This window comes from Takifugu flavidus, chromosome 10 (genome assembly GCF_003711565.1).
Source record: "Takifugu flavidus isolate HTHZ2018 chromosome 10, ASM371156v2, whole genome shotgun sequence".
In the NCBI taxonomy this organism is placed as follows: domain Eukaryota; kingdom Metazoa; phylum Chordata; class Actinopteri; order Tetraodontiformes; family Tetraodontidae; genus Takifugu; species Takifugu flavidus.
The window spans coordinates 9,427,819-9,446,989 of record NC_079529.1 but is presented as its reverse complement, the minus strand read 5'-3'; the positions used below and the strand labels follow the sequence as shown (position 1 = coordinate 9,446,989).

The window sequence follows — 19,171 nt, the reverse complement described above, 5'->3', positions numbered from 1 at the left end:
GTACATCTTTCAGTGATTGCTCAAGCCCAACAACTAAAAATAAGGCTAAAGCTAAAATTAATTCTCAGCCTCTCACTTCATTAATCATCCTAGGCCTATTTCTACACCAAATAGCAAACCAGTGACATCTCACATGTGTCGAAGATACAGTATCAGTACAACAAGAAGCAAATTGGATCATATCTATTATCCACTTCCTCCATTTCAGTAAGTTCATTATCTTCAAATCCACTAATCATCAAATATCATTCTTTAAGGAGTAAGACGTCACGTGTATTTAATCCTCGCCAACAGAAAGCCAAATGAAACCTGATATCTGCACTTCCTGCTTAGACACAAATGGCCCAATTTGAAACACTTTATTCTCAAGACTATTAACAGGAAAGAAGTGAGGAAACGTTACAAAATCTGCCCCTAAAATGAATTGATGATAAATGCCCTGATTTGGACATTGGATTTCTATTATCTATTCTGATGAAGCAATCAATTGTTTAAAATATGGACAAACTATTCTAATGCGATCAGCTGGTTTATTAATACAGTATGTCAAGGGGAACCTTTGAAAAAGTATGAATGATATGTCTTGGTGTTGGTGCAGGCTTGAAATAGAGCCACAGAAGGGCATTGGTCTGCAAGAGAGATGAGAAAACATCTCGTGATTGTCAGAAAAAAGAAATACCATCCGCTTGACATCTGAATCCACTATTTGAGGCAGACAAGGAAAAAAGAATTGAGGTGGAAGATCAAACAAGCAGCTAGCAGTTTCTTATTGAGAGCAGACAGAGCAGGGAACCAGGTTCTGTCTCTAGTCAAACTCACCCTCCTATGTGGCCAGCTAACCACTGTACAGAAGATACAAAGCTCGTCTGGAGAAAGAGTCAAGAGAACACAAAACCATCTGCAGCCCTTTTAAATCTCAATGAATAGGAGAAAAAAATGTATTCCCATGCTAACACTCTCACACAGGTTTCCTGCTTTAACAGGCTCTTTGACAGCAAGGTGTGACAGAGAGAGCACAGAGGGGGGTGTGCATGTGTGAGCACACGCACGCATTGGCAGAAGATGAGTATTTCAAAGGCAGATTCATAAATTTGTTATCATTTACTGTGCATTTGATTGAAGACAGGCCTAATTCAAACATGATAAAATGTGTTATGTTCAATGAAGAAACTGATGACTGATGATGCAAAACAACGCATACAGCTTTTTTTTAAAACTGCTGCGAGGCTCAAATCTTCCATTATCCAAGTGCATCATGCTCGGTGTGCCAACTCTCCGCCTCTGCATCCTCTTTTGAACTTCTACCCTCTCTTCACCTCTCTCAGGGACAATTCCAGTGACTCATTCTCTGTCTGGGACAAGGACAGAATTGTAGAACTCTGCTTTATGACCTCTTGAGAGTGTGTTGTCTTATTTTCCTCCCCCTGTTCTTTAAGCCATCTGAGAAATTGTTGCAGATGATATTCGATGACTCCGTTTTTCTCTTTCCCCCACTGACCACTGAAGAAGTGGCCCATTCATCACTTTTAAAACCCTCTGATGTGCAGCCTGCAAAAGGCTGCGATCTCCGATGCGAAGTAGGGTGCACAGGCCTGACGGCAAACACACACATGCTTAAAGTGTAAACAGAGGAGATTGCAAGTGCAAACATAAAAAAGAGGTACATCATTAGTCTTTTGGGGAATTTTTATGGGCTATTATGGGAATAATCTATGGACCTGGTGTAATAGAATGGCAATTTTTATTCCATATGCTTCTTTTGTCTTTGACAAACTTTGTTAGAGGTTATTTTTCTATATCTATGCATCATTTTAGCACAAAGTAATGACTACGGTACACATCTAATAAGAAGGACTCAACATAATACAGATGCTCTTACTTCCGTTTTCCCTTCACAATTGGTCCAGATTTTACACAATCATGCCACGCATGCACAAATCCATTATAGTGCTGGTTTTAAAAGTATGAGCTAAAATATGATTGTTTGTTGCAGTACCATTCGTCACCACCAGTTACTGGGCTTCCTGGAATATAGTCATTATTCTACAGAACATTTTCTACATGTTCCAAGAATATTTTAACCTATAAAAACTCACCAGTATGACGGCATCTGGATCAGTTTTCCATAGAGTGCAGTGCTGAAGGAGGGGATGATGGGAATGAGAGGCAGGAACTCCCCTGTACTGTCCTGGCAGGTCAGTCCTGCCTGGAAACCAAAAATCTGGGGGGAAAAAAGGAAAACGTTGGAGAGCGAGGAGTGTAAAACTGAGGGATCTAAAAAGGAAAAAGGGACATGGAACGTCTGCCACATATAAACTGTTGTTGTTGTAGAAACAAACCCCGACTATTACAAGAAGGAATCACTGTAAAGCTGTCAACAAAGGCCTTTATACAGTCTGAGCGGTGCTATTAAATAATCCCTCAGCACAACAACCCGGATAATTCATGTATTCTTAAAGTAGCCGATGCTCAAGTCATTTTCCACAATCAGATTATTTGACTTTTTATTCATTTTGTAGATGCGATGGATCCTTTTCTGACAGGAAATGAACTGCAATGTGTAGCATCACTGTCATCAACACAGTAGGATTAAACAGCTGACTATATAATGCCGCGAAACATTTAAATACTGTTAATATGGAGCCTGGTGGATGAAGTCCTGTTTAATAATGGAGGGAGTGAATGATTGCTGGGCCCAGCTGTCCCACATGCAGCTGCTGTTCATACAGCAGGACTCAAGCAGGTCTCCCAAACCACATGGCCAAGACAAAAGAGAGAGACAAACATTTGGACAAACCTAAAATGATAATTCATTTTACATTCATATTACACATCAAAACAGTATATCAGGTTGAACCAATTGATTGCCAGATACAGATGTAGACATAATAAAACCCCAACAGTGAAATGTAAGCTCGTGGTTATACGGAATGATTCACTGCAAATCCCCTGGGAGGCAAATTCCAAATTCATTTCTCAGAAAATAAATAAATAATTTAGCAAATATATGATTGGTTAATCTTGTCCTTTCGTCTCCTTGTTAAGCAAAAAAGTTAACTTGGAATTTCTGTCCCCGGCCATGAAAGAGTGAGACAATAGCCGAGAGAAACACCTTAGCTTTGACAGTCTGTGTCAATAAAACACTGATTAAGATAAGCCTCGGTTTATACCCGTTTCAAATCACTTCCTGAAGTGGGTGAATTGCAGCCAGAATGACCTCCACCCTGTCATGATCCCACTGCCAAAATCCAAAAGAAATAGTACCTTGCCAGATACAGATACTGATTGGTCAGAATAATCCTTGGCCACTGACTGGGTGAGTGTTAACCCTGCAGTGACCCCGTGATAAGAACTAGCAGCATGATGTCCAGCAAACATCCTGCCTTAAAAACACACAGACACCAGGCAAGACAAGGCTACTCCAGATTACTCCAGATCTGTTATCCAGGCTTCCTAAAAGGTGGACTTACTGAATTTGCTCTAGCCACAGCAGATGAATCAATCATCAATTCCTAGAAACCCTAAATGCAATAGTTTTTATCTTAATCACTACATTTGTCTTTATATATTACCATTAGTAATCAATTCATAACAAAGCATTGTTTTACTACATCTGGAGAAAACATCAGAAATTATAGCTACACAGACACAATTACAAAAATGGGGATGTGACTCACAATCCAAGAGCATCTTGTCAGTTTTCCATGTAAAACAAAATCATGAAGGAGACCAGAGATGGGCTGGGGCTCATCAAGAAGCTTAGTGCTGAAATTTTTATGACCAAGTAGAAAGGGGTCATCAAGGGCATTAAAAGGGTCTTTAGGGCTGTTTAAGTAGAGACTGGACAGGCTGTGACCAACTGATTCATACAACACAATTCAGGAAGAAAACCCTTTCACTTTTCTATTATTTTCACCGTCGTGAGTAGAAGTTACAGTGTGTTCTCACAAAGTAAACTGAACCTTAACAGCTCCACTTATCCACTTAGATTTTCTGTTTATTATTTATGAATATTTCTTTTATAAGTGCATTACACTGATGCAGTCAGGAGCCTTGACTTGAAGGTTGTCCAAGGATCACTGGCCATAGCCCCTCTACACCCTGTGGCTGTCATTGTGATGAGATCCTTCTAGAAAGGTCTGTAGCAAACATGTAATGCAGCACAACTGTCTCTGCGTTTCAGAAAGCAACATTTCCATCCATACCTTGAGGTAGAGGTGTGCATAACAGTGATGTAACAGATTATCTGAAGGCTGGCTGAGGCTGCTGACAGTGCCAATCAGCTCTGGAGCATACATGGGCACAGAGTGCTCAACGTTTATCCTCTCTACGTGGAACTGGACTGCAGGTAGAGGGCGCACTGGCTGGAACACTGGCACGTTGAATAATCCTGATGCATTCTGGGAGATGACAATTAAAAGGGTCTGATCAAACATATTCAATACTGGTACAAAACCAAAGATTCTAATTTATGCATAACCTGAAAGTGTCTGCTTACTTAACTCAAAGTCTGTGAAAGAATTAAGCATATTTTGGTGTGTAAATACTAAATTTGACTATTGATAGAAACCTAGAGTAGATTTGGGGAAAAACGCAAGTAAACCCAAATTATGACTGCATGTTTGCTCAACTTATTGCATGTGTTGTTGCTATGAGTGCTTGTCAATCCTTAGAAACAGACATATGCTGTATATAATTTTCAAAATATACTGATAAGATACTGCTTTGGTTATTAGGTAGGTTTTATAGCAAGTATACGTTTAATTAGTGTAGTGTCTGCGCATCGTGGTCAGATTTGTTTCTCTTCTCTTCCTTATACACTAGATTTCCACATAAAATAACCCATAGCATATGAAGAAATTAAAATATAGGCAGTTGGATGGGAAAGAAAAAAGAAGCTGCACCATACCTTGTATCCCATAATAACTGGCAATAATGCGTGCAGGAGATTGAACTCTGCCATGCAGACAGTGACTGAGGCTTGCAACAGCGTGAGACACGTTAGTCTGGTTGGGATGAATTCCTCCAAGCTTGATATCTCTTCAGGGGTAGCTGGGCCATGGTTCTCATCAGGCATTTCTTCAGATACGATGACACAACAGAAAAAATAATGTTAGCTTTGGAACAAATGCTCAGACAGACTGCAGATTTTCTTATCTGAAAAAACTGTCAACCTGTTTCATAATCAGCCTAATACGGTCGGCCTATTTGTACATCTGGATCAAAATCATGCAAGTGGATTTAACCTCAGTGTGGTCTTAGTACGGTATATAAATAAAGTGATGGACTGGGAAAGGTGAAACATTTTGGACTTGATGAGTAGAGATTGTTTTAGGACAACAGAAACCGTCACATTATTTGCAAATTTTAAAAAAGCATACACGTCAGAGTGGATGTTTCATGGTAGCTTTGTTTCTAGAGCCTAGTTTCATGAAGCCACTCATTCAATCAACAACCAGAATTCAAAAGGCAGCAAATGAACTAAGTCAGCACGGATTATGCTCACAAGGTCAGTGCTCACAATATAAGGAACAACTTGAGTATTAAACACCAAACCATGTCTAAGAAGGGGCCTGAGAAGCACCCAAACCTGAGGCTTTGTTAATAAATGACCTTGGCTCTGGTCCCAGGATTTGGGCTTGTTTCTGTTCAGTAAAGGTTCTGTTAGGCTACATTCCCAGCTCATAGGTGGGCTAGCCAACAGGCCATTTCGCTTGCTGGCCAACCATTTCAGACCATATCAGGTTTACTTGGCATTGCCGTGTCCAATCTAATCTCATGCCAGTGCTGAAACCAGTGTCAAAATACACATGGTTCACTTAGGGCAGATACACAGATGTGATTATCGAACACAAAATAGGTGAAAAGTTGCAAAAAAAAAAAAAAAAAAAAGGAGATTAGTATGCCAACATACACATGCAACTTTTTTTTAATAGATTTATGCATGTATAGGCATATAAGCATTCTATAGATCAATTAGAAATAACTGCTACAACACACTACATCCCTCATCTCTGACACAAATAATATCAACATATTTTCACTAATTTAAGTATTATAAGGGGAATACTTACAGGAACACTTCCTAATTTGTTGTTGCTTTTGCACTGCAAAAATGGTCAGAGTTGATGCTAAACTGACTATACAGTTTTTGTTAGTCACTGTGACTACCCACCCATCCATTGTCACATTCAACTGGTGGTGGTGGGTTAATATTTACACAGTGAAGATGCAGGACTGGGTGCGATTAGAGGTTCCATGTCTTGATCAAAGACATGTAGACTCTTCTATCACTGAACACAGACAGAACCACTACCTGAACCACAGCCCACCCTTTAAAATCATTTAAGGGTTGAAGAACCTTGAAGCGCCACTGAATCTCACATGTTATTTCAACACACATCTGTGATAGCTTCCTTGGTAAAGAATGTTCCCCCCCACCCTCTTCTTTCCTGTAAAAGCCCGAAATCATAGACACATAAAAAAAATCAGAAAAGTACACACTTGTCTACTATGCTTGAGTCAAGCGTCTGTAGTAATTACACCACCATCTATTATCTGTTACAGATGCTGAAACAACCGAAACTCAGGGATGTTATCATTTCGCAAAAACAATTATTCCTACAGATACAGTATTACACATGCACACATTCCGTCTCCTTTCACAACATCCCAGAGATGAGCTCATGAATAGCTGCGCAGGGATGATCACTAACAAAGGTGTTTGGCTCGTCCTCCTTCACGAGGTCCAAAAGGTCACTACTTTCATGTACAGCTGTGTGTTGAAAGATGGGTTGTGCAAAGAAATAACAATGTGATGAGGATATTGTCAAGTGCAAGATGTTGCAGTTTCAGCACACTGGAAGAACGGCACAAAACACAAGATAACAGAAGAGTAACAAGCATAGTACAACTCTGCAATGTGTGGTAACTTTGGGGCCAGAAACGTTAAACACAACTACCGTAACAACGTTCATCGGATGCACCATTTAGCAGGTCTGTCTCTCTGCGTAGAAGTGTTCTAAATATTGTTGTTTCCTAATACACAACTGAGAATTTTGTCATTAATTTTAGCATCAGTCTTCAGGACTACTGATATATCAGCGACAGCTGTAATTCATGCTGACAGAGAACAGTAAAGAGGCCCAAATCCATGTTTGACACCATTAATGTTTCAAATATCAGACCTTGATGTGGTTTACAGTAGGGCTCGTATTCATGGTCCATTGCACATGAAACCATCTTGAGGATGCGGTGGACAGCACTGCTGTGGAGCCTGACATCCAGCGGTCCTACCACCAGTCTCTTTACCGAAGTCTCATGAACAGTAGAAAGAGGCTCCTCCACACCCCCTGAGAAGTCCGGAGAGTCTGCAGCCAGAAGGGGAAATTCAAAATTAAAGTCCACAATAAAGAAAACGCACAACACAAACTGACTTCTCAATCAACCAGTTAATATTATGCATTTCTACAGTTAAATCTGATAATTGAGGTTGTTTTGCACCATTTGTCGTATATATTTTCGACAGGTTCAAAGGCATATTTTAGCTCATAATTAGGTTCCCGATTCTCTTCAACTCTTCACAAGAATGAGCACAAATGAGCTCAAATAGCCAGGAACCACTGGAATGATGAATATTCCAAATGTCTCTTACTCTCACACAGCTGTCCCTTCATTCACTGCAGCCCCCTGTAACAGAGGTCCACTTAAAAGAGTCAGCTCCCCAGCAATAAAAAAAGAAGAGATTAAAAATAAAAGACGGGAGTGGATGAATAGCAGTGAGGGAGGAAAAGGACAAAGGGTCACAAACTCTTCTTATTCCCAGTGTTCCACTGCTGCAAACATTCTAACAACCTAAAGAGCTGAGCATATGAATTCAAATTATTTTGGCCAAAAAAGCGTCGAAGTTTGAGGGGGGGGGGGGGGGCGTGAACCTCCAACTGAAGCCAGGAGATTTATAAAAGGCAATGAACAATGCCACTTCCCTTTCCCTTCTTCAGTGACATTTGGCAGCGCTGGATTAGGCCTAATATCAACCATATGGCTGCAGTTACAATGGCCAGTGGAATGATGAGGACGATGAAATTATCCAGGATTTAGACGATTTAAAAGTGTCTCCATTTCCCAAGATTAAAAACAAAGTTTTTAATCTGCAGCATTACTCTAATGTGAAGTCAATGGCGAGTGTGACCTGGGTTGGTTAGTATTTCGGTTGACTCAGAGTTTATGTCAGTCCCATGGCAATGGAATCTAATTTGTTTGGTTGACATTAGATCTGATCCATGTCCGAAAAGAGAAAAAACACTGACAGAAGAGAAGCATTCCAACTGGCAATTGGAAGTACAAATCGTCCAGCAGGGGGAAAAAAGAATGACAGTTATCCTGCTGTCCGAAATTACTCTGACAGCTCAGAATGACAATATCAGCGGGGTTTTTTATCTAGGTTTTTATCTTTAGCTGACAGCAAAGGAAGCAGAAATCTGGTCAGAAAGACATTGAGTGGTTTAGAATAAACATAAAAATGAGGAAGGCTGGTAAAGCAACACATGGCCCGTTTTCACTGGCATTTTTGGGCCTCGGTGAGCCAAAACATGATGCCGTCATTTACATTTCCATTAGCAGTTCAAGCGTGCCAAGCCAAACCAGAGATGAACTATCTCCAGAACGGGACCCGTCACAGAAGGCAGGTCTCCAAACAGTTTGTGGCAATGTCCCGCTGACCACAACCAAACCCCCACCCCCACCATCACCCCCACCCCCTAACAAGTGTGTGTTGTAATGCAATTGCTTTGCAGATCACTGAAGAGAGAAATGTTTGTAGTAGTCTGTAGCTTCTGTAGTTGGAAGGTTAGTTTGTCTCCTTGTTATTGTCAAATATCTGTTTTATTTCACAGCTCATTGGGCTGTTACAGTACAGGCACTCTGGTGGCAAAGACTTCCTGGTTGTTTTCAAATGAATGCCTCTGTAATAAAGTAGAGAATGAACTTTTCTCTTGAGCTATGATAGGACTGGGCTTTTAAATGCACAAAATAAGACAATGCTCGTGTGACATTTAGTAATGAACTACAGCTAATGTGTTCGTTCAGCTTTCGCAGAAGGAAAAAAAGCTTCTCTCGTGTCTGGCTTGTTCATGGAGTAAATCAAATCTATTTAGTGATTTGTTTTAAGAAATAAATGTAGATAAAAGGTAAAAGAATAATTGTGTTGATCTTGTGAATTCCAATCAGGTTACACACAGTGTTCAAATAAAAAGCCTGTCAACCATGAATAGACCTTCCTGAGTGTTGCAGCTAAGGAATGAGAAATGCTGCCAGTCTTAAGGCCTTGCCAGGAAGAGTGACACCTAATTAGGCAAAGGGAGCCTATTCACTTTCTTAACAGCTTACAGGTACAGAGCATGGGGACACAATGTTTCAACAAGCAGTGGGGAGAAAGAAACTCAAATATGCATCAGTGCAGACTAAACACTTCTGACAGTTGCCCTCCAGGTAAGTTTAGGGTGAGAGTAAGGACAAGAAGGGTCAGGGACCAGGTGGCTGGGACTCAAACAAGACAACCTTTTTCTCCAACACTCCAGGGGGCTTGTTTGACAGAGAAGAGGGGGAAAGACAGAGGAAGAAGGAGAGGCTTCAAAACAGACAGAAGAAAGAGCAAAGCAGAGCGGCAAGGAAGATCAGAAAAGGTGGCAAGGCTTGCAAACAAACCTGGTGAGGGGAAAGGAATCAGACAATACCTCTGCCACTGCTGTTCTCCATTGTGTAGAGATAATCCATGTAGAAAGCACCAAAGCGTTGCATGCCTGCTATCTCCGTGTAGGTCTCCTGTCAAACAAAGTGGAGTCAGTAAACACAGCAGTCAGGGAGCAAACATGCCGATAGCATAGAGTGGCAGTGACTGGGGTCATGGTGGATGTGGCAAAGGGGGTCAAATCACAGATAAATGCAATCTTTTGATAAATTGAATTGTCTATTAATTGGGCTACGGGTTTTATCTTTTATATTTGGAACAATTTACAAAAAAATGACATTAGCGGGATACGATTATCTAACATTTTTAGTAAATTATAATTCAAAGAGATGCACGAGGGACCAATTTACTGAAAATCAACATCAGTCTTTATGTGGTGATAAGCCATTAATAAATGTCAATGACTGTTTTATCATTCAATTTGTTTTTACTGTGCACTAATATGAATAATTATATGTACACGGACATATTTTGATTATTAAAGCCCTAATCACTGAAACTTCTTCTGTTTGTGACATGTTAATTAAAATAATTTTGTTGAGGGCTGTGGATTAAGTACTTATTTTTGTTCCACCTCATTGTGAGTGTTTTGTTATACCATAACTTGTCATCATTTATTAGTCTGTGGGTCAACAGCTATTGACCCTGTCCTAGACAATAATTGAAAGTTATACTTCTACTGCACATCAAACCACTGGTAAACAGACATAATGATTGAGCGGGCAAGAAACGGAGAGCGAGAGAATCACACACACACACTCACACACACACACTTAACACCCCCACCTGGGACTTGCCCACTAGTTCTCTAAACAAAGATTTCAATAGGGCCTTATCAGAGAGGCAGGTTAATGAGTAATATTTATTCAGGACCACTAATGGCACTGGCATGCTTTTGGATCAAAGCTATTGGCTGGTTTCAAAACCACTAATGAATTAACACTTAAAACCTTTGACTCTTAGGATTTTCAAGTACAAATAGTTGGAAGAATAGATGTCCAAACAATTGCTCCATGGAGGGTCATGAACATTTTTGAGCAGAGTCAACACTCCAGCTCCGATGGGTGATGGGGGCGGAGAGTTGTCAGGATTAAAGGCTTTAACACTACAACGTAGATAGTAGAGAGCATTCCTTTACCGCGGAAAGCAGCTGAGAGAAGGCAAAAATGATCCAACTGCACTGCATTACATTAAAATGACTGAAAGACGAGACAGAATTGTAGAACACGACCGCCTGAGATGAACTGCCGCATTTAAATGTAAATCACTCAGAATTAATGTGCTTGTTTTTCACTTAAATTACATCAACAGCAAAATATTTGAAAAGAAAAAACTCAGTAATGAGTCACAGGTCTTCAGTGAACCCATTATTATTCAGAAAATAAAGAAACATATGTCTTAATAACATGTCTTTGTAGACCGCGTGATTTCTTTTCTTCTTTCAACGGCCAAATGAACTGGCCACAAATTTTGTTGAGTAAGGACTATGTCAATGGCAGGTGCCATGAAAGAATAGTAATTTCATAAAGCTTTTTCTCAGAGAACTGCTTTTGGTTGAAAAACAACAGCCAGTTGCTGTGAAGGCCTGTTGGCCCAGCTGTGAGGTGCGTGTCGAGCTGGTTGTTGGCCTGACTTGGAACTGACGGACTAATTTTTGCCATATGGTTTCGGCTCAGCTATCAGTTCTGTGGGTGCCCTTCAGATGTTTAGTGGTTAGCCTTCGGAGTAAAAAAAAAATCACTTGATTGTGAGTCTACGGAATATGTCACAACTAACGTGTTTAGCTGGCTGGAGTCACTGTAAGTGATGCAGTGGCAAGACGGAGTAACTCAGTTTGAATTGCAGTGACCTTCTCTCCATGCCCAGCCTGGCTGGGAGTAAGATTTTGCAGGAAGTGCGGGAATATCCAGAGTCATGTCCACTGACTGACCTTGTGGGTAGCTGCATCCAGGATAAATTCAGCCCTAACGCCGTTATTCTCCGGACTCCGGTAGTCAAACAGAGAGTTGGTAAGGTAGGTCATTCCTTTGTTACTTAGAGTGTCGCCACAGCTGAAGAATACGGCGTCCTACAGAATTGTAGAAAAAAGAGAGAAGCATAAGAGAAAGCACAAAAAGAGTGGTGAATGCTTAACTGTTCAATAAATCTGAACATTTCTTCCATTAGCAACAGACGTTTTTACCTTGTCGGTGCGATGCATGTTTTCTTCAAAGTCCCGTACTCCCATGATGGTTTTCAGGCAAAGGGCCCGGCAACCCACAAATCCAACCTGGCAATCAAAGAACGGCTCCCCCATCATCAGCACCTAAATATAAAGGAAAAAGTTAACAATTTCATATCCTAAATTTAATGACCCTAACAAGAACAACAATGTAGAGTAAACACTGGATAAAATTATGTTCTTTCCCACCATTTAGGAAAGTATGGAATTCTACCTTGGAATAATAACAACCATTCCGTAAATTAAACCGAGGGCAATCTAATTGATGGGAAAAAAATGGAAGAAATTTGACTGGCACTTAAAAATGTAAAGCGAGTTCAAACTATGCCAGCATAAGCATAATCTCTGCTCCAAGGAAAACAGCTTGGATGTAAGGTTTCTTAAATTAGTAAACAAGGGCCCAATAAAACCACAGCAGGGCAATAATGTATTTGACCATATTACTTTTTAACATTGCAGTAAAACATACACTCAGAAATTAATGACAGGTCACATCCTGTGTCATTGTGGATGGATCACAGCCGTCTGCTGGATGACCTGACTGTGGCTGCAGTGGTTTGTGGTGCTGGGTTGAGGGACTCGCTTCAAAAAGGATGAGGGTCAGACAGCTTCCTTTTACCCTCGAAAGGTGCGTATGTGTGGTTAACAGTCCTCCAGCCCCTGTAACCAGCAAGGTGCGGCCCACTCTTACCCAGTGCGCCGTTAATTCGGCGAGCAGACAACTAAACAGGGGGCAGTCCAATAAAACTTTACATTTCACCACACAATAATTACAAGGCCCAGTATTCCTTGTTTTACTAGTCATCCTGTTGCCTTTCAACACTTTCACTTCTGGTCCCAGTTCAGGCTTCTTTTTCCAGCAGAAAGAAAGTAAAAGCATAAATTACAGAAATTGGAATTGGAAATCTCAGAATTCTCACATCTGGTCAAAAACTCAGGAAGAGAAAACTCCTTTCCTTCGCCAACCAGGTAATCAGAGAAAAAGGTTTAAATGTATTCTACAAGCCAACGGTCAAATACGGAAACGATCAGACAGAAATTCCATGCTGCGCTCACAATAGGATGTGGATTAGTGACCTGGGCTGGCATTTATTCAAATATAATTTAAAAAGGAGTTAAGAAGGATCTCTGGAGCACAAAAGAAAAACAAGGTTCTTTATCGGTCTGTTCTAGCCATGAGGCAAGACAAGGTTTAGTTGTTATGTTTATTTAGGTGTTGTCTGTTATTTTTAGTGTAACTATGCTGCTGCTGTCTTGGCCAGATCTCCTGATTAAATAAAGGCCTTGTATGAAATGACAAAAAAGAAATGTTAAGACACTGATAGTGATCATATTTTTAATATAAATTAAACTTAGAGGATGGAAATTATGATCCAACAGCCATACCAGGAAAACATTAAAATAATTATAATAAAATGCAACAATAATACATGTAATCCCCCATGTTTGAATAGGTATTATCAATAATTACGCTGGGTATTATTTTAAAAATATACACAAATACGCATGTGAAAGCTACAGGTCTGTTTAGTTAGCAACTACTAATCTAAACAGGTGATTATGGACACAACCGTCGAGGGAGACACCTGCCATGTAAACAGGTTTTAGTTATGACCGTACTGGTCTTAATGATGACAATGATTACAGTATCTTGTTTGTTTTGTTGTTGATCTGGGGCTGCTGCTTAGCTTCCTGCTAAACTTGAACAAATGGTAATGGGTATATTACACAATTTATTTCAAGCACACGCATATTGATGAAGGATAAAATAAAGAAGTTGTTGTAAAATAAAAAATAAGGTAAGATAAATCCTGTTCTATCTTTAGGCAACATTCTTATTTTTGCAGGTCTGAAGTTGCACCAGGGGGTTTTACCTCGATCGTGATTCCCTCTTGTTCCAACGACAAAACCTCTCTAGATTTGACTTTTTGAGGACTGTAGTAGCTGCTCTCTGACTGGGTCTCTGTCAGCTGAAACAAGAGCGAGGGAGAGAATCAGCTTCAATGAACCAAAAAGCCAGACCATGAACTTCACGAGTTAAACATTTTTCTTAAATGCTAAATGTTGCTGACTGCATGAACAGATGCATCAGAATAAACAAGAACAATCGCAGGGAGTAAAGTTCACAAGGTCTGGTAAAGACGCATTTAATACATTAAACAGTTAGGTCCACGGTAGGACAGTATTTCCTTATACAAGGTTCTTCTTTTATTCATGAAACCATTGGAAATCCACCCTTCTTTATGACCTTTCAGAAGTGCAGAGAGAAAGACTGGGTTTGCCCTCCAACGTGAGAACTCCCTCTGAGCAACAGAAGCAACAAAGTGCAGAAGTTCCCCAGTGTGCAAACTGTCATCCAGAATACAGAGCAGCAGATTAGTTAATAAAACTAATTGTCGGGGTGAGAGAGGTGCAGTGCGGCGATGCTTCTGTAGTTGGCCAGTCTATAAACTGTGGGTGTAGTTCAAAATTGTGCAGACTTTAACCCAGTCAACTTTAACACAGGAAGCAGGTGCAGAGCAAGAAGCAGCTGTGCCTTATTATCCCCACTGATGGGACAGACTCTCTCACACTCCTTTCCCCCCGTCTCAATTCTGATGGTTTAATCACGTGCGGTGACCACCACGCCCCAAACCTCAGGATCACGGGTGCAGCAGTGCAATGTCGGTGCACGGTGACGCTGACATAAATGAGACAAGCATGATGAATGTTTATATAACAAGAACGTCCAGTGTTTTATTACTGCCTAAATTTGACTGTTGGGGCTTTGTTGACTGTATTTTGGCCTGAAGCAACACAACTAAGGGAGGGCAATGGTACTGGAACACAGCACTGCTGCTGCCACTACACCACATTTTCTTTATTATATCCCACAAAAAGTATTTCAGAGGCCAACACAAATGAAATTACTCTTTATGGGGCTTCTTGGAAATGTTAAAATATTAGATTTGAATATGGAAGCACTTTGTCCCTGCATTTCAACAAAGTGCAAAGATCAAACGAGCATGATGTAAAACCTGAAAAAGACTCGAGTAAAATTGCTGTTGCAATAAGCGAAAACACCAAAAATACACACAGAATGGTTTGTGAAAAGAATAATTATCTGGCATGCGATGAGAGCTCAGTATGTGTGCAACTGTGAAGAGGGGAATAAATGGTCAGTGCTTAACTATGCATTATGTGTGCAAAAGTCATTAAAGTCTTCTGCCAATTTCACTGATCAAACAGATCTGTGGAGTAATGGGTCAGCAATCTAAAAATACCTCTCTGATTTCACGTACATGTCAAAGTCAGGTTCAGGCAGTGGCTGTTCAAAGACATGAAATTCCCTCCTACTAAATACTTCCTTCTAGGAAAGAGAGGAGAATGTTTTTTAAAAAAACATCCATTCAGCTGTCTGCAATTACTCCAGAGGAGAGGCAATTAATTGATTAAAAGAACTCAAACAATACAGGGACAATTTAAACATTATTAGAAAAGCACTAAAGTCTGTTTGGCCTGAGACGTACCTCCACACACGTACACACACATGTACAAGCACGTATACACACTAGTAGTAATGTGAGCTGTAGTACCTCAACCTAAAGAGGAAATGTAGATGAATTCCAACTATTTGGAGTGAGCAGGCAGGATTAAAGTTTGGGATCCATTCCTGAATAGTCATCATACCATGTATAATGTTTAAAACATTAACGTGACCCGAGACACCAGTTAGCGGTTACGCTTCCCTCCACAGTACCGCACACAGAGACAAAGAGGAATTGAACTTCCTGAGGATCAAGCTGTTTTTATGACTCAAACTGAATACACTGTTATTGTATCTAGGAAAAAAAAGAATGTTAGTTTTAAACTGACAATATCTAAAGTCGGGACATTTGATATTAATCACTACAGTATGTGCAGAATTTCAGCACATTTTTACTGAATTCTTATCTTTACCCACAAAAACCTTATATGCCCGTAAGAAAAACCTTAATTAAACGCAGGTGTGCAAATATTTTAGCATGAATGTCATACCTAGAAATATTCCATTCAAATTAGATGTGAAATGGTCACTTGGTAAAGTTGATTTACCTTGAATGTGACTGAAGCTTTGGTGCAGTAGAAGCCAATGGACACAATGGGATCTTTTAGGGTTTGTTGTTGCGGGTTGCTGGGGATGCCCCCCGACTCTCGAAGCTGGTAAACACCGTCCTCGTTTTCCTCTTCAGTGTTTATGATGGCTGGGACAAACGACCAAGCCCAGGACACCCATCCCTCGTCTGTCTCCTCGGACAAGGCGCATTGGTCCGGACTGGAAAACTGGCTCATTCCCTGGCCTTCCATGTCCACATCCATCCCTAAAGGTAAAAAAAAAAGGTTACACTATCTGTAATGTAAATATGAGCAATACACAAACACACATTGAGAAAAGGCAAGGTTAGCACCTGGGGCCTTACTTTTACTGAGGATGTTTACAATGAGTACATTTAAGCAAAGAATCTTTAAATGTGATAAAAAAAAACTGATGTTTTTACAACTTAACAGACCAGTTCAAATCATGTTTTAGAAAGGAAAAACATTCTATTCCCCTTCTGTAAGCATATAATTCATCAAATAAAGCTATGTAAAGTGGCAGCTTGTCTGCACAAATGGGAATGTTGGAACTCCGTACCCTAATGCAGTAAACTGAATTTGTTTGTCCATGCCTTTAGGGTAGTTTAATATAAGCAATATGTTTCAGCCGTCAAATGAAAACACACAAAAAAACCGAGTACAAGCCAAGGCAGTTTCACAGTAGTTGCTGCCAGTGCTTTAACACGCAGGTGTGCGAGGATGTATGTGTTGCATGAAGTCTCAATGAGGCAGTGGAGGCCAGAGGGTGCAGTATGTCAGCCAGTGTCCCGAAAGAGGACCCAGCAGCTCGCCGTGGTCAGTGTGGGTGGCTGGACCGAGACGGGCTACGTCCACAAGTGCATGCTGCGTGGAGTTGGATCAGAACATAGTAATAAGTCCACAGATCCAAATGATTTTGAGAGGCAGGGTGAGTAGCTGAGAGCTGTGTGGGTGCCAGGCCTGGATGGTTTGGAACGGCTCGACCGCATGAGCGTACAACATTATTAAGGTTCAATGATTTGTCACAGTCTCTGGTTAACGTAAGACATAGCTTGATGCAATTCAAACATACAGGGAGTGCAGAGGAAAATTGGAGGCTTTTTGAAGAGAATTTAAAGACATTACGACAATCAAAAAGCTGTACCTTGTGTGAGCAATGGAAAACTTAAAAAAGCTCAAGGAAGCAACGAGCTGTTATTCACTGATCAGGCTATACCGGAAAGAACATGAGCGGTGGTGTTGCAAGGACCATTTACTGTCATTTTTCTATTTGGGGGCTCGTAGATTCTCCAAACACCAACAAGGCCCGGGTCCACGATCCCAACCTCTGAACTTATCCCATCATCTGTGTTTCCACACACATTGAGAGACAGGAAGCTGATGTCAATACCCAAGAATTTGTAATCCCATTCCTCATGGCCTCACGTCCTCTGTGAGAAAACAATACTGTCCGTGAGGTCACAGCTCAGGAATCCCAGAGGCTGAGGCGGTGAAAATTATGACATATTTTAATTAAAACTTTTACTTTGCGAATTGGCACGTGGAAATCCCAAGTTAACCTTCGCGCCTCCCCAGGTCTCCGTCTGATTCTATCTCTCATTTCCCCATTTTTTTCCTTCCGTTGCAAAGAAGCCTTTGAGGTGTCACTTCAACAAGTTAAGCTCTTTCACATCCTGGCATGATCTGACGGAGCCCACATTTGAATTGCGCGGCAATCAAAATAAAAGCTGAATTACCAATCAAGTGAGCAAAACAGATGGGCTTAAGGAGACTTTGAAGTATTAATCCAAAGAAGTGAGTGAAAAATTCCCAGAGTGACGTGATCACTCCTGCACCATCCACTGTGACCACAAAGGTGCAGAACACACCAGAGTCTGGATCAGAATTGATCTCTTTTTGTAGAATCCTGGGTATGTGAATGTGCATAAGCTACACAAAGACCTACGTAACAGGACGTGTCAAGGTCTTGGTTGGTTGGTCTCCGGTGAGCCCAGGCTCTGGGTGGGTGGGTGAGTGAGTGAGAGGGTGAGAGAGAGTGAGAGAGAGAGAGAGAGAGAGAGAGAGAGTGAGAGAGAGAGAGAGAGAGAGAGAGAGTGAGTGAGTGAGTGAGTGGGTGGGTGGGTGAGTGAGTGAGTGAGGAGTGAGTGAGTGAGTGGTGAGTGAGTGAGTGAGTGAGTGAGTGAGTGAGTGAGTGAGTGGGTGGGTGGGTGGGTGAGTGAGTGGGTGGGTGACTGAGTGAGTGAGTGAGAGGGTGAGTGAGAGAGTGAGAGAGAGAGAGAGTGAGTGAGTGAGTGAGTGAGTGAGTGAGTGAGTGAGTGAGTGAGGAGTGAGTGAGTGAGTGAGTGAGTGAGTGAGTGAGTGAGTGAGTGAGTGAGTGATGAGTGAGTGAGTGAGTGAGTGAGTGGGTGGGTGAGTGAGTGAGTGAGTGGGTGGGTGGGTGGGTGAGAGAGAGAGAGAGTGAGTGAGTGAGGAGTGAGTGAGTGAGTGAGTGAGTGAGTGAGTGAGTGAGTGAGTGAACAGCTGACTGACACTGAGACAGTGACAGGAGGAACAAAAAAATCAATTCCCTCACAAACCAGTAGGTGTCCCTCTATGTTTATGAAGGGAAAAAGGACAGGTTGTCCCAAACACACTTTCATTTTTTTTTATATCAATACAGTAAAAATGAAAAAAAAACTAACTACTTTGCTGCAAACAACACTTTCAGATATAAAAATGGATTTGTGTTTGACATTTTAACTGCCATCCATGTACCCAACAGCGTCTGAACTCAATGCCTCAAAGTCAATGGCGAGCATCAGGGCTACACATGGGTTTTAAAGGAAAGACAAAGCCTGTTGCCTGTGGCTAACAGGTTATTCTGTTTCACAGGCCCATGGAAGAGCAGAGGATGCCCAACAAACTCCGTAAATGCGGCCAAACAGACAACTCAGGATTGCATATGTGTTATGCGGAGAAGTAAGCACGTAGAGACCCAACCACACTTCAGCAGCCACAGGCCTCAGTTCATAATTCTTCACATACTTGTTGAAACCGTACGGCTTTCGGTGCCGTGACCAGCTGGTCCTTTCAAGCATGTTAGTCATTTATATTTCCAACCGCTGAAA

The 19,171-nt window shown here is 41.1% G+C and overlaps 1 protein-coding gene across 3 annotated transcripts in view; it reads right to left on the bottom strand.

Moving 5' to 3' along the window:
• The window catches only part of LOC130532683 (intermembrane lipid transfer protein VPS13B-like), a 231,590-nt gene that overhangs the window by 188,358 nt on the left and 24,061 nt on the right, over positions 1–19,171 (bottom strand). For all 3 annotated transcript variants that reach the window (XM_057045445.1, XM_057045444.1, XM_057045446.1), the window contains exons 8-16: positions 16,044–16,309; positions 13,844–13,939; positions 11,931–12,053; positions 11,679–11,816; positions 9,735–9,822; positions 7,188–7,370; positions 4,910–5,079; positions 4,206–4,400; positions 2,097–2,221 (exon numbers count right to left, since the gene is read on the bottom strand). In XM_057045445.1, the coding sequence (XP_056901425.1) occupies positions 2,097–2,221; positions 4,206–4,400; positions 4,910–5,079; positions 7,188–7,370; positions 9,735–9,822; positions 11,679–11,816; positions 11,931–12,053; positions 13,844–13,939; positions 16,044–16,309 (1,384 nt within the window). The remainder of the gene's footprint in view (positions 1–2,096; positions 2,222–4,205; positions 4,401–4,909; positions 5,080–7,187; positions 7,371–9,734; positions 9,823–11,678; positions 11,817–11,930; positions 12,054–13,843; positions 13,940–16,043; positions 16,310–19,171) is intronic.